Source organism: Panicum virgatum, chromosome 9N (assembly GCF_016808335.1).
Source record: "Panicum virgatum strain AP13 chromosome 9N, P.virgatum_v5, whole genome shotgun sequence".
NCBI lineage: Eukaryota > Viridiplantae > Streptophyta > Magnoliopsida > Poales > Poaceae > Panicum > Panicum virgatum.
This window is the reverse complement of record NC_053153.1, coordinates 74,017,103-74,030,920: the sequence shown is the minus strand read 5'-3', so window position 1 is coordinate 74,030,920 and position 13,818 is coordinate 74,017,103. Positions and strand designations below refer to the sequence as shown.

The following is a 13,818-nucleotide window of genomic DNA, read 5'->3' as shown; positions in this document are numbered from 1 at the left end:
GATGATAGCTGAAGCCTGTGGGCTGCTGCCTCATGGAAGCCATGATCATCTTATCATCATGATCATGATGATAGCGCCACAGTAAGCTGACACGAACTGGGCCTTCGCAATCACGGGGGAGAGATAAATGGCTTATGGCCCAAGATCGAATTGGCCCATGAAACATCTTCGAATTTAAGCCCAAGATGACACGAACCGGGCCTTCGCAAACACGGGCTAAAAACTCCATCGCGGGATCCCCAGCCCAGCCCAGCCTGCTCTCTCGGGTGGCTGACCCTTCCTTCCAGAACTCCGGCCGACGCAACAACGAACGAGGCAGTCTACTACTGTCGCCAGTCCCAGATTCACCCATCCGCCCCCGGCACCGCCGCGCGCACCATGGATCCGCCGCCGCAGCGGCGGCTAGCCGCCCCGCTCCTCCTGCTCCTCCTGCTCATCGCCGCGTCCTCCCCCGCCGCGCGCGCGTGGAAGAAGGACGAGTTCCGCAACTGCAACCAGACGCCCTTCTGCAAGCGCGCGCGGACCCGCGCCCCGCACTCGCTCGACGCGCCGCTCTCCCTCGCCGCCGGCTCCCTCTCCGTCTCCCCCGACGGCTCCATCTCCGCCGAGCTCTCCCACCCGTCCCGCCCGCGGCCCCTCGTGCTCCGCCTCTCTGCGCTGCCCCCGCACGCGCTGCGGCTCCAGATCGACGAGGACTACTCCACCGCCACGCCGCCGCACCGCCGGTTCCACGTCCCCGACGTCCTCCTTCCGGACCTCGAGGCCCGCACGCTCCACCTCCCCGAGCCCAAGTCCGCCGGAGGCGTCTCCACCGTCGCGCTCTCCTCCGACCTCGACGTCGTCGTCAAGCACGATCCGTTCGAGCTGACCGTCCGCCGAGCTGGGTCCGGCGATCCCGTGCTCTCCTTCAACTCCCACGGTCTCTTCGACTTCGAGCCGCTGCGGGAGTCGAAGCCGGAGGACGAGACCTGGGAGGAGCACTTCCGGAGCCACACGGACAAGCGCCCCCGCGGCCCGCAGTCGATCACCTTCGACGTCTCCTTCTATGGCGCCGACTTCGTCTACGGTCTCCCGGAGCACGGCTCCACCTCGCTCGCCCTCCGTCCCACTCGCGGCCCGGGGGTCGAGGAGTCCGAGCCGTACCGCCTCTTCAACCTCGACGTGTTCGAGTACCTCCACGAATCGCCCTTCGGGCTGTATGGCTCGATCCCCTTCATGATTGGGCACGGTGCTCGGGCGTCGTCAGGTTTCTTCTGGCTCAACGCCGCGGAGATGCAGATCGACGTACTTGCACCAGGTTGGGATGGGTCCACTACCCCGGAGAATGGGCGGATCGACACTCTCTGGATGGCTGAGGCTGGTGTCATTGATGCTTTCTTCTTTGTTGGTTCTGAGCCGAAGGATGTGGTGAAGCAGTACGTAAGTGTGACAGGCACACCGGCAATGCCACAGCAATTTGCTACAGCGTATCACCAATGCCGATGGAACTACCGAGATGAGGCAGATGTTGATGGAGTGGATGCTGGTTTTGATGAGCATGATATTCCATATGATGTGCTCTGGCTCGACATTGAGCATACTGATGGGAAGCGCTATTTTACATGGGACCATTCAGCCTTCCCCAACCCGGAGGAGATGCAGCGGAAGATAGCAGATAAGGGGAGGAAGATGGTGACCATTGTGGATCCCCATATCAAGCGGGACAGCTCGTTCCATCTCCACCAGGAGGCAACGGAGAAGGGGTACTATGTGAAAGATGCTAATGGGAATGACTATGACGGATGGTGCTGGCCTGGATCATCATCGTATCCTGACATGTTGAACCCTGAGATACGTGAGTGGTGGGCCGACAAGTTCTCCTATGAAAGCTACAAGGGATCAACTCCAACACTGTACATTTGGAATGATATGAATGAACCATCCGTCTTCAATGGTCCTGAGGTATGTCATTGATATGTGATGCCCTTGCATTCTCTTGTGATCTGTGATGATTTAGTAAATAGAAAAAAAAACATGGAACCGGTGCATGGATCAATCTTGATAAAATGTCCCTCCCCCCGCAAATAGGTCACCATGCCAAGGGATGCGCTGCACTATGGAGATGTTGAACACCGAGAATTGCACAATGCATATGGGTACTACTTCCATATGGCTACTGCAGATGGGCTTCTCAAGCGAGGCGAGGGGAAAGATAGACCGTTCGTTTTGTCAAGGGCTTTCTTTGCTGGAACTCAAAGATATGGTGCAGTTTGGACAGGCGACAACTCCGCGGACTGGGATCACCTCAAATCTTCTATTCCGATGGTTTTAACTCTTGGTCTTACTGGCTTGCCTTTCTCTGGTGGGTCAAACTACCTTAAATCTTCATTTCAGCAATCCTGATGCTAGAAGCCTTACTAACATTTGAAGCTTCAACAGGTGCGGATGTTGGTGGATTCTTTGGAAATCCAGAACCTGACCTATTGGTGCGCTGGTACCAAGTAGGAGCCTTTTATCCTTTTTTTAGGGGTCACGCTCATCATGACACCAAGAGACGCGAGCCATGGTTATTCGGGTAATTCTTCAGAAGCTGAAATTTGTAAAAGTTTCAACCTTTGAAGTTCTGTAACTTATCTTGGACGTGCCTGATATTAGAGGGGAAGAAGTCACAGGATTTGACTTCACTCCTGTGATTTAAACTTTTTTAGATGCAAGGTTGTGAAACATAAAATTTCATTCTATGTGCTGTTGCAATACTAACACAATCTTCTTACTCACTTTAGAGAGCGAAGAACTGCCATCATAAGGGAAGCAATTCATGTACGATATTCATTGTTGCCCTACTTCTACACGCTGTTCAGAGAGGCTAGTGTATCTGGAATTCCTGTCATGCGTCCTTTATGGTTAGAATTCCCTGATGACAAAGAAACATATAACAATGGTGAGGCATTTATGGTGGGGTCAAGCCTTTTAGCTCAAGGAATATATGAAGAGGTAAGCAAAAGTACTATGTTTTTCATGGTTAATGTATCATTTGCTGGATAATAAAATAATTTATCTGGTAATATGCCAACCTTCATGCAGGGCCAGAAATCAGTGTCCGTCTACCTTCCTGGGAAGGAGTCATGGTATGACTTAAGGAATGGATCTCCATACAAGGGAAGCATGTCACACAAACTACAAGTTCTAGAAGATAGCATTCCCAGCTTCCAAAGGGGTGGCACAATTGTCCCAAGAAAGGATAGATTCAGGCGCAGTTCTACTCAGATGGTGAACGACCCATACACCCTGGTATGCCATGCATGTTTTCCTATTTTAAAATGCATTTAATCAATTCAACACACATCTTTTCTTTTCTTTTCTTTTATTTGGTATGATTGGGTTTCCATTGACTTGTTTATTTAACTGATGTACAAATAATTACTAAATATAGACCCTATGGCTGATATTTCTTGACAAGTTGCATGTAAACCTTAGTTGATAGCTACATTCCTGCTAGTTCTGATGCTCAACTAATACATCAATTTCCAATTAAAGTACCAGATTCATTTGTCTGTTTGACAAGGGCACACGTGAGTTGATGCTTTGAAGTAGAACACATATATATATGTTCCTCAAATTGTGTATCAGCTACGTATGCCTGTTTGATTGAAGTAGCCATGCTACTGGTACAATCCAGTCTCAAGTATATCCAAAGAAACTAATTAACTTGTATTACATTGCATTGACCAGGTGATAGCCCTCAATAGCTCAAATGCTGCTGAAGGCGAACTTTATGTGGATGATGGGAAAAGTTATGATTACCAGCAAGGGGCATTCATCCATCGCCGCTTTGTTTTTGCAGACAGTAAGCTAACTTCATTGAATATTGCACCTGATAATTTGGGCAAGAAGAAATTTACTAGTGACTGTGTGGTTGAAAGAATTATAATCCTTGGCTTACGATCGGGAGCAAAGAAGGCTATTATTGAGCCTGGAAACCGAGAAGTGGAAATTGAATCAGGTCCGGTTAGTTTAAGGAGTGGTTCTAGCCCAGTTGCGCCAACAATCCGGAGGCCCAATGTTCGCATTGCGGACGATTGGACGATAAGGATAGCTTAAGAGGTAGGCCATTCGCATCTGGAGCCTGATGTCTCTTTTGGTCACTGTCAGGTTGGAAAATTAGGCCAAACTTGTAGAAGTTTAGTTTTGGCCCAAGCAATGTCTGTGATACTGCAAATCAATACGCTTTTGTGGCCTCAAAATTATGTAATTGGTACTCAAGCTGTTCCAACTCCCAATTTTGACATAAATCGAGACACAGATTGCTGGTGTATATTTGAGTTTTTTATCTTGCAAAAGAAAGATACAATTTCCGGAGAACATAACAATCGAATTTTCTTATCTTCTATATTCCTTAGCTGATACTATAATGTGACTGGCCACTCTGTTATATCATATTATTCGTATAATTGTTCCAACATGTAACTAGAATGATTTCATGTTGTTTCCACCTTTTCTATATTCTCAGATGTAGGTTGAAAGCCTTTATACATGTACAGAAATCTTTCTGAACCTAGTAAACTGAGTATGGTTTGACTATACAGTACAATGTTGTGCAATACTGTTTATCTGTAAATTGGCCCTAAGTTCACCAGATTCATTAGGCAGTAGGATTTGGAATTCCAGAACTTGCGTGTTTGTGGTACCCGTAGGATTTGGAATTTGAATTGTCTGGTTACCGCTTTCACCTGAACTGGAACTGAGAAGGAACTTGACATCTCTCTCTTCTCCCGCTGTTGTATCGCTCCTTTCACGAAGCAAGAGTTGTTGCATGACGTCAAACAAGATTTTTTTTTTAAAAAAAAAAGTGGAATTGCTAGAAAGACCATTGTACTCATGTAGTATGATATATTAAACTGTCATCACTGGCGTACTACAGCATCATGAATCACAGGGGCAACGTAAACTCTCCCCACACGTCAACGATCAGGAAGAAGCACTGGCTCCATCTACATTCTATATCCGTAGCTTGAAGCCTTGAACAACTCGACACATACTATACTGTGCTGATTTTACATGAGACGAGCATGCGCAGGCAGCCTATCTATCAGCAGTGTGCCGCGGATCATCTTTGAAGCCAATACATCATCAGTTCATCACTCCCGGAGAAATTTCCATGGTCCCCTCGCTGCTCCCATCCTGCAGATAAAAGCAGCAGCATACATGAGCCTGCATCCTAATGGTCAGAGCTAGAAGCTGCTGAATCACAGGAGCTAGTAGTATCATACCTCCAGGTGCTAGCTATGGTCCTCAGGCTCATGTAGATCGTCAATGCGACCCATATACCAATGAATCCGTTATGCGCGGAAAGGTACACCAGGCATGGGATCGACACAGACGCAACAGCAACCTGAAGATTCTCATTGGGTTCAGAGGTTCATTGATGCGAAGAGTTTTAGAGCTGAAACATGGGGTGATTTTTATCAGATGAGAAGAGAGTTTACCATGGAGTAAGCAGAGTATGTGTAGTCTGATGCTCCAAAGTTGATGCCATCGAACACGAAGGCCAGGGCATTGATCGTCTGCGTGCCGGCAACAAACTGAACCAAAAATAGCACTTTCTTTCAGTGTCTGGACCTTAAGAAATGCTCACGGACAGAGCTCTCTTTTAACAGCCAGGCTTGGTTCTTACTGGGATGCCTTTGTGGATGACTTCAATCACGGGCAGGTCCTTTGTGAAAATTCCAGCTCCAAACCTCATTGCAAGTCCCAGCACAACAGTGAGAGCCATGCCCAGAACGATGCTCAGCTGCAAGGTGAAATGGACCATTAGCATGAACCCAATTTGCAGTAGAAGGAAAAGAATTGACAAGAATCTGGTAAATGCTACTACTCCAATAAATTGTGAATTACCTGAAGCACACGAGATGTTGCAGCTACTACTTTCTTGTTATCATTTTTGGCAAACGCACTTGCAAGCACAGCCTGCAATCAGTCATTGACAAAACAGTTCAGTTCAGTTGGTAATGGACTTTTCTGCTATGCAATTTCTCCGTGAACCAGTCTACATGATAACGAAACAGTAATATGACCTGTCCTGCGACGGCCAATCCATCGGCAAGAAGAGACGTGGCGAGCCAGAGCTGGCAGCAGATTTGGAAACCAGCCATGATGGTTGGTCCATGGCGGGCAGCCAGCGACGCCGCCAGGGTGACACAGAACGTCACGGCCACAACCCTTGCTAGCAGTAGGAATCCTGAAACAGAAAGAAAGTTCAGAGTCCTTTTTCGAGGATCCGTTAGAGTTGTTATCTTCTTTCAGGATTCCAACGGTATCTCACCACATCCAAGAAATCGCCCAAATTTCAGAGATTTAATGCTAGGCGGGATAACATCAACTTGCTGGACGAGCCGGCAAAGCAGTATCAATGTTATCAGGTACCTGCAATAAGGAGAAAGATATCATATCAGGGTAAGCTTATCATCGGAATACAGACGCTGTAGCTTTTCTCTGGGGAAAAACAAGAAGCTGTCCGAAACTTACTGAGAAGCAACATGAGCAACAGCTGCGCCGGTGACACCCATATGGCAAACAAACATCAAAATTGGGTCTAGTATGATGTTCGCCGCATCCCCAACCACTGAAAAGAAAAAGGTTGCTTTGTTAGCTACGATATATTTGAAGCAGGCAGTGAATCTACACTATAAAGCTCAACTTCAAAAAGAAAAATTGCATTTTAAGCTTGCTACTGTGAATTTTGTCGGATGAATGAACAGTTCCTCAGTTTCATTGGTGCTGCAGGTGAGGGACACTGTTCTTTGTTCTTGTTCGGCTATTCCACGATTCTAGCGCGCACGTTTCCCGAGAAGAGAATCTCGCATGCGTGGTGTACTAAATGAAGTCTATTTGTAAATTTTTTTTAGGGATGAGTGTAACTTTTTGCGACGAATCTAGCGACGGTAATTAAACGATGATTGGCTACAGTGATGCTACAGTAACCATCCTCTAACCGTGCGGCCAAAGGCCTTATTAGATTATTCAGGGTCACTAGCGCGGGGGTTTTAGAGTTAGTTTTGTAAACTGACTTTGTTTGACACCGTAATTAGCGGTCAAAATGTCACTATTCATTAGCACGCTAAAATCCTAGCGCGAACCAAACAAGGCCTTACCAGTAGCATATAACGGTGTCTTTGTGTCCTTGAAACCTCGGAAAACCCCTTGCATGGCCAGTGACAGTAGCACAGCAGGTGCACCAAGTGATCTTATTGTTAGGTAGCGAACTGCAGGCCCTTGCATTGGCGAACCCTTAATAGCACAACAGAAACAAAACAGAAGTATTATGATGTATGAAACTACACTAGCAAATAACGGTTGAGAAGAAAAAGGTAACATAATAGCACTCACAGATTTCACACCCATGATGCTTAGTACAAATTTCGCTGAAAAAACCAGGAATATGGCCTGAAGTAGCCCAAGAATTGAACCAACTATTAGCGCTGACGTGACTGAAGGTATGTACTTCTTCTTGCTCCCATGGTTAGAGAGATCTGTACACTCTGTGGGGATACATGAGTTGACACATTCTGCCATATCAGGACCTGGAAACAAAGCTTGACATTAGATCTATGCAGAGGTGGAATAAGTTATGACTCAAAATCTGAAACCATATTATGTGCCAAGAACTAGCAGGTACCAGCTACAGGCAAATTGTTGGTTTCTGAATCCACACAGGAAGCTTTCTCCAGGTCCTGGCTGCTGTTTTCTTCGATAGCTTTACTAATGATAGCATCTTCCTCCGCGACAAATGATGTTGTTACGCTAACAAGAGGGTAGATGCAGACTTTTGAGACTTGGTTAAATATGGCAATTGAGACACCAACAGCAGCAATCTCCACCGAACCTGATCATCAATCGATTGTACACAAGTTAATTTGGTCTTATCGGCTATAGTATTTCTTTCCACTTATAGCTTGAAAGGTAACTTAATTTTTCAGTGGCAAACTGAAGTTGCCGAGCTGACAAATTAGAAGAGTACAAACGTGAAAAACTGGAAAAATGGTGAAAGAGGCTACTATATATGGTGCAATTTGACAAAAAGGAAATGATAACCTTCTTATATCAAATAAAGAACAAAACAGAAATGATTCTGTTGGCGTGCACATGACCTGGTCCTATCTGAGGTAACCAATGGTAATGTGGAACTAGCAGCACACGTGGAGGAAGATTCAGAAAGGACGCTATTGTGATATGTAGGTATAAAACGACATATGCAGATATGCTTGCCGACGGAGTTCTATATGCCAAAAGAAAAGGACAGTTACCTGAAGGCTCCTGATGAAAGTATATGTACAATTGCCTATCTAGATGAAGCTCAAGGAAGAAAGAGTAAAAGTGGAATGCTGTGGAATCAATAATAGGTCTAGCCGTCTAGGTGAGGACCTTCAAGTCAGATCTCACCAACATTGACAAGAACAGAAAATGACCCGGTGAGCATCATTAGTAAACATGAGACGTTCGAGAGCACGCACAAGGCTGACATCGAAAAATGAAGTAAGCTAACGATCGTCGATCCATTCACAAGAACTGACGTGTAAACAGGAAGGAAACGAGCAGGTAATGAGAGCCTGACTGTGAAACGCGGTGATCATCAAGCGGCAAGCGCAGCCATAGTAATGCGCAGGTGAATGATGAATAATCTTCGTAGACGGGAAGATGTTGAGCTGGAAGGTTAGTTACCTAAGCGGCCGATGAACGCCGTGTCGACCAGGGAAGCGAGCGGATCGGCCGCCAAAGCCAGCGACGCGGGCACCGCAATGCGGAGCACCTCGGATCCGAGCTCGTCGAGCTTGAAGACGCTCCTGCGGCAAAGAAGTTGCAACCGAGTCAGGCATCAGCACAGCGCATAGCATGATCGGTCGACCAGCGCATGAGTCCCCGAGGAAACGCACGCACCTGATGTTCATGATGAACAGATGGAGCCCCGTCTTCCTGGGCCCGCACGGCAATGCCGGCGCCGGCGGCAGTTCCTCCGCCGCCTTGTCCCCCTCGCCGTCCGTCGCCGCCACCGCGGCGGCGGGGATCGCCACGCGCTTCTCGGTAGGCACGCTCGTCGCAGAAGCGTCGGCAGCAGCCGCAGCGCCGTTGTCCTCCATGCTCCGACCGGCCGGTGTGGTGGCTCGATGCTCCTTGCTCGCTCGAGTCCGATCGAGCAGTCGGCGGAAGCGAGCGAGGGGGAGACGTCGCGGCAAGCGGAGCGGAGGACGCTCCCGTACTTAAACACCTCCGGGCCGCGCGTGCCGTGCCTTGCCGCGCTTGCCTTTTGCTTATCAGGAGGCGATCACCCGATCAGCTGCCACAGGGGAAAAGGCGAGGCGGGTGTGTCAGGCTCAGGCGTGTTCTCGTCTCGTCTCGTCTCTGGTAGCACAGCACAGGAGCATCGGTTACAATTAGCACCCCGTCGAGCGAGCGCCGACGAAACTGAAAGGCGAACGTGACGTGCGCCACGCAGCGTGCAGGCACCGTCACCTGGGGTGGGGCTCATGCTGTCGAGCCGGGGCCTCGATCGTGGCGGCAGCTACTAGCTACTCTAGGCGAGAACGGACGCGACCCGAGGCGGGGGGCTGCGCGGCGCGGCAGTGGGGAGACGCCTCGGCCTGGCGCCGGCATCGGCATGCGCGGGGGCGTGGGCTGCGGGATGCTGTGGGAATCCACGGCCGCTGTGAGGTTGCGTGCCTGCCGGTGCAAAGTGACGCGCGCCACGGTCGGCCGCGGCGGCGTCGCTGCTGCTGCTGCACCCTGCACTTCAGCATCGGCACTTGCCAGTTGCCACTCCTGCACACACCGCCGTTAGGACTGCTCGCTCTCGAACCTTGCCTTGCCTTGTGTAGTTGTGTTGTGGCTTGTGTCATGATCATGATACGTACGGGCGCGGCTCTCGCCGGCCGGCGAGGGCAGCGGGCGCCTGTGCCGGTCTCGACAGCCTCTGCTGGACTCCGCACCAAAAGTGACAAACGCCCGTTAACAAGCCCTGCTCGGTCCTCGTCAACCCTGTTTTCTCGTACGGGAAACGGGAAGCGACTGCCCAGGCTGAATCGCATGCAGATGCAGGGACCGGGAGTGTGGAACTGCTGGCCACCACTCCGAGGGCATCTGCGGGTGCCGGCCGGCGGCGCTAGATTGATGTCTTGAATCTTGATGATCAGGTAGCCGCCGCCTGCACAGCCGCAAATCCGGCGGCGGCTCTTCGGCGACCGGATAGAGAGATTCGGGATCAACAGCGGCAGCGGGACATGGGCAGCAATAGGCGCTGGGCAGGCAAGGATTTGCGGCGACACTTTTGACCAGGTGCAGGGTGGATTGGATTGGTGGCGGCTTACGCCTCGCGCCCTTGTCGCCTGGATGAAAGCTCGTTCTGCTCCGGATGTTCCGATGCAAAACAGAACGTTTCAGGTCTGTTTCATGCCGTGTTTACAACAGTATACTCAGGTAATTTTTGCAGGGAAGAAATTGTGTTGATTAGTATGTCGCTAAGTTATTAGCGATCCACAACGAAGATTCTTTTTTTTAATGTATTTTTGAAAGATTTTTTCAATAATATTTTCGTAATGGCCTTGCCGGTCTGGCTTGACGGGACGGTTTTATGGATTCGTCACCAAAACTGTCTGCCAAAACGATTCTGCGCTGAGCAGAGTAGGGTCCTGAGTTTTTCGAGGTGCTTTCTATTTCCTTGAAAGTTCTAATAGCGCGTTGCATTCGATCGGGTTCCCCCTTCTCCTTTTCTCCTTTTGGGGGCAACGAAAAGAGGCAAGTCCTCTTGGTTTGCCCACTTGAAGTGGAGCTCTTCCATCGCTCACTCCTCCCAAGGAGAAAGATGAAAAGTGGAGGACTATCATTCCTCAGTTCCGTTTAGTTTTTCTTTTCTATTGTCGAAACATGGTAGTGCAAAGTAATCAATGTTTCCATGATAGATTGCTAGTTTATTCTCTGTAGGTGTAGTGTGTTGCACTAGTTTTCCTTCATCGGTAATCGTTTGCTTTCCTTTCATATTCAGTTCAAAGAAGCCAAAACATCATTAGGCCGGTCTTAATGGGAGTTTTATAGAGGGTTTCATAGCATTAAATATTATCAATTTTGCTGATATGGTAAGGAGAGAGAAGGCTGAAGTTTTATGAGATGTGAAGAGAGTTTCATCACCATAAAACCTATCTAGCATAGCTACCTAGTTTCCAGTCTTGGTAATTGTGCCTATGAAACTCCCACTAAGATTGGTCTTACCTCTCGCTGTTAACTTTGCCAAGCAAACTAATAACACCCCCCCCCCAAAATCATATGTGAATTATGTAATCCCTCGCAATAAAGGAAAAGGAAAAAAAACAGCATCTATCATTCTATCTGACTCCACTAACTATATGTCATATTAGTGCCGGCATGATGCTAATCCACTAGCAATGTTTGGAGTGATCACGGATGTAAATTATTGCAATGATAAGAAGGTTAGTGGGTAGTAGCTCTTTGCCAATGTGACTTGTACCTTTCTAATCTAGGCCATACATAACGACATCAAAGTGGAATCATTTTTATATAGGTGCCAAGTAAAAAAAAAGATCATGAGTACGCTCCTACTCTTATTTTAAAAAGAGTACGTTCCTAACGTGCATGGTAAAAAGTGGTCTTGGATATCTCCGTACAAGTAAGAGCAACAGAAGGCATCATGCAATAAGTCCACCGAAGGGATTGTTTCCACTTGATGTATACTCCATTAAGCCTATACCATAAGTGCAAGCATTGAGCACGCTTTAGTGTTTGTTCATGGGTGAGGATGTCTCGTCAAGACGTCAAATAAGTTGTGACATTTAGGTCCCAAAAAATGAAGACATCCTATAGCAAGGTTCGAGTGATGGGACAATATATAGATACGTTTTGAGGAAATCCTTGAGCACGTCTACTGTCCCGACCTCAATTATTTTGCACCTTGGTCTACGGAACACGTGTACGATCTTTGGATAACTTTGATCCGCCAAAAAAAAATGAGAAAAATTCTTCTTCTTTTATTTTTTTTCCTAGGGGCACACGCGTTAGTTAAAATGTTCATGGGTTTTCTATAAAAAAAAGATACATGCAAATAACGTCTGAAAACAATTAAAGAAGTCATATAGACCCACACAGCATATGTAAATTATTATATTTTGGTTCAAATGGATGTCCTCAGTTCCTTAAATAACCAAAGATGCATGTGCCCCATTTTGGAACCAATTAGTTGAATTATGAGGTGTGATGGATATTTTCGGGTCACCAATTCGATCGGCAACTCATACCTTTTCTCTGGCTGCACAAAGTGTGCTTCTTCATATGTTCAGTAGTGTAGTACTGTATATGCAGGATCGATTGATGTTAGCAGGTTCATATTCTGTATTTTCTCCGAAGCACGCGTTCAACATTATTAGTGGCGAGACAAGAAAAGTCCACCAAACTAGAATGAAAATTGTTCGGGTTCTCTTTCAACATAGTGATCACTTGTTATTCTTTCTTTTTTTTGAGATTCGGTCACTTGTTATTCCATCATGCATGCCCTTGTAATCGATCTCCCAACGAGAGTATGTCCCCAAAGATTCGATCACCAAAAAGAAAGAAGCAAAATATTGATATGGAAATCCTTTTTTTGCAAGGTTCAGGGGTGGCGACAATCTTTTGACTGTTTAGCCACTCTATCTAGAAGCAAAAGGAGAAAAAAGATTGTAACGCCGATCACGGTTCTTGTACCCAAGAAAAGCTCGCTAAAATGTGCGAGCTGCGTCACAGCCAAGTTAAGCGCCTTTAGGAAACTAATGCCCTCCATCCAGACGCTTCCGGTGATCTCGTATCCGCCAGCTTTTCGACGTGCGATCGAAACGAGCCAGCAAAAGGGGGCAAATGTCTTTCACATAAAACAGAGGGAGCTATACACCGTGCCGTGCGCGTGTGCGGTGTGCCTGGCGCCCTAGCCTGACCGCTGTTTTCTTCAACACAACGGCAAGGCGAGCTTTAGGTTCGCGCCAGCCGTGCATCTCCTGAAACTGAAATGTGGGCCACTTGCTGATTCGTTGGCTCGTTGCCTCAAAAAAAAAAAGAGGAAAAAAAAACTAGTCACTGTTGAGGCCCAACAACATGGCCGGGCAGGAACTCGCCTCGTGATATTGTTTCCAATGAAACTTTTGTTGGTGATGTTTCGAATTTCCGTTTCAAAAAAAAAATGTTTCGGTAATGGAACCGATTGAGATGAGCATAGTGAAATGAAGCTCTTTTTCTTAAAAAAATTAGATAGAAACCTAACCCCCAACAAACAGCGACGTGCACCTATAGAAAAAAAACAGCGACATCCATGTACGGCGCAAGAGAGCCAGTTAACTCACACCATCAACGTGCATGACTCCAGGATCAGGAGAGATCAGTCAGTGAGCCGTAGTCGCAAGGAAACCTGCCAGGGACGAAGATGACGTCACCGCCAAAGCCGGCCTGGTCGCTAGAAACGTCGGCGCCGCACGCCGCGCGACAGCGCGTGTGGTCACGCCCTGTACGTGTGCACTTCGCGGCGCCGTCCGGTTATTCCGGAGCCAAAGCAGTAACGAACACGGCGCATCAATGGTCGGAGAGCCGCGCGAGCCGAAGCAGCGGGAACGGGAGCCGAGATCGCGGTGGTGCGCACGTACCTCTGGCCTGGGGATCGGATTGGCTGGCACCCACACGTCGTCCCGCCCGGCGGCCCGGGTGCCCACCTGACCCTCCTCTCCGCTCGATCAGCTTCGTTCTCGCACTCGCACTCTTGACGTCGAGCTTCTGCTGCTGCTTCTGCTGGTTGCTGCTCACTTGCTTTGCCGGGGC

At 48.2% G+C, this 13,818-nt stretch overlaps 2 protein-coding genes across 2 annotated transcripts; one reads left to right on the top strand and one right to left on the bottom strand.

Annotated features, from left to right (window-relative positions):
- Nucleotides 1-297: 297 nt before the first annotated feature.
- Nucleotides 298-4,362, top strand: LOC120688281 (probable glucan 1,3-alpha-glucosidase). Its single transcript, XM_039970535.1, has 6 exons — nt 298-1,941; nt 2,068-2,341; nt 2,419-2,554; nt 2,763-2,973; nt 3,064-3,270; nt 3,712-4,362. The coding sequence occupies exons 1-6, from the start codon at nt 379-381 to the stop codon at nt 4,078-4,080; spliced, it is 2,760 nt and encodes a 919-aa protein (XP_039826469.1). The 5' UTR covers nt 298-378; the 3' UTR covers nt 4,081-4,362.
- A 472-nt stretch (nt 4,363-4,834) lies between these two features.
- On the bottom strand, nt 4,835-13,818 carry LOC120691410 (protein DETOXIFICATION 42-like). Its single transcript, XM_039974464.1, has 14 exons — nt 13,647-13,818; nt 8,914-9,310; nt 8,698-8,819; nt 7,655-7,861; nt 7,366-7,559; nt 7,131-7,266; nt 6,505-6,601; nt 6,302-6,402; nt 6,054-6,217; nt 5,875-5,946; nt 5,654-5,770; nt 5,466-5,561; nt 5,250-5,371; nt 4,835-5,160 (listed from the first exon to the last, which is right to left on the bottom strand). Exons 2-14 carry the CDS (start codon nt 9,111-9,113, stop codon nt 5,118-5,120), a joined length of 1,671 nt encoding a protein of 556 aa, XP_039830398.1. The 5' UTR covers nt 9,114-9,310; nt 13,647-13,818; the 3' UTR covers nt 4,835-5,117.

What these genes read in the sequence shown, in the direction of transcription:
- LOC120688281 (XM_039970535.1), top strand. Translation starts at nt 379, where the DNA reads ATGGATCCGCCGCCGCAGCGGCGGCTAGCCGCCCCGCTCCTCCTGCTC. An exon ending in TACTGGCTTGCCTTTCTCTG is followed by an intron (nt 2,342 to 2,418) that starts GTGGGTCAAACT and finishes AAGCTTCAACAG; the next exon opens with GTGCGGATGTTGGTGGATTC. An exon ending in CGCGAGCCATGGTTATTCGG is followed by an intron (nt 2,555 to 2,762) that starts GTAATTCTTCAG and finishes TACTCACTTTAG; the next exon opens with AGAGCGAAGAACTGCCATCA.
- LOC120691410 (XM_039974464.1), bottom strand. Translation starts at nt 9,113, where the DNA reads ATGGAGGACAACGGCGCTGCGGCTGCTGCCGACGCTTCTGCGACGAGC. An exon ending in CAACAATTTGCCTGTAGCTG is followed by an intron (nt 7,560 to 7,654) that starts GTACCTGCTAGT and finishes CTTTGTTTCCAG; the next exon opens with GTCCTGATATGGCAGAATGT. An exon ending in GATTGGCCGTCGCAGGACAG is followed by an intron (nt 5,947 to 6,053) that starts GTCATATTACTG and finishes GACTGATTGCAG; the next exon opens with GCTGTGCTTGCAAGTGCGTT.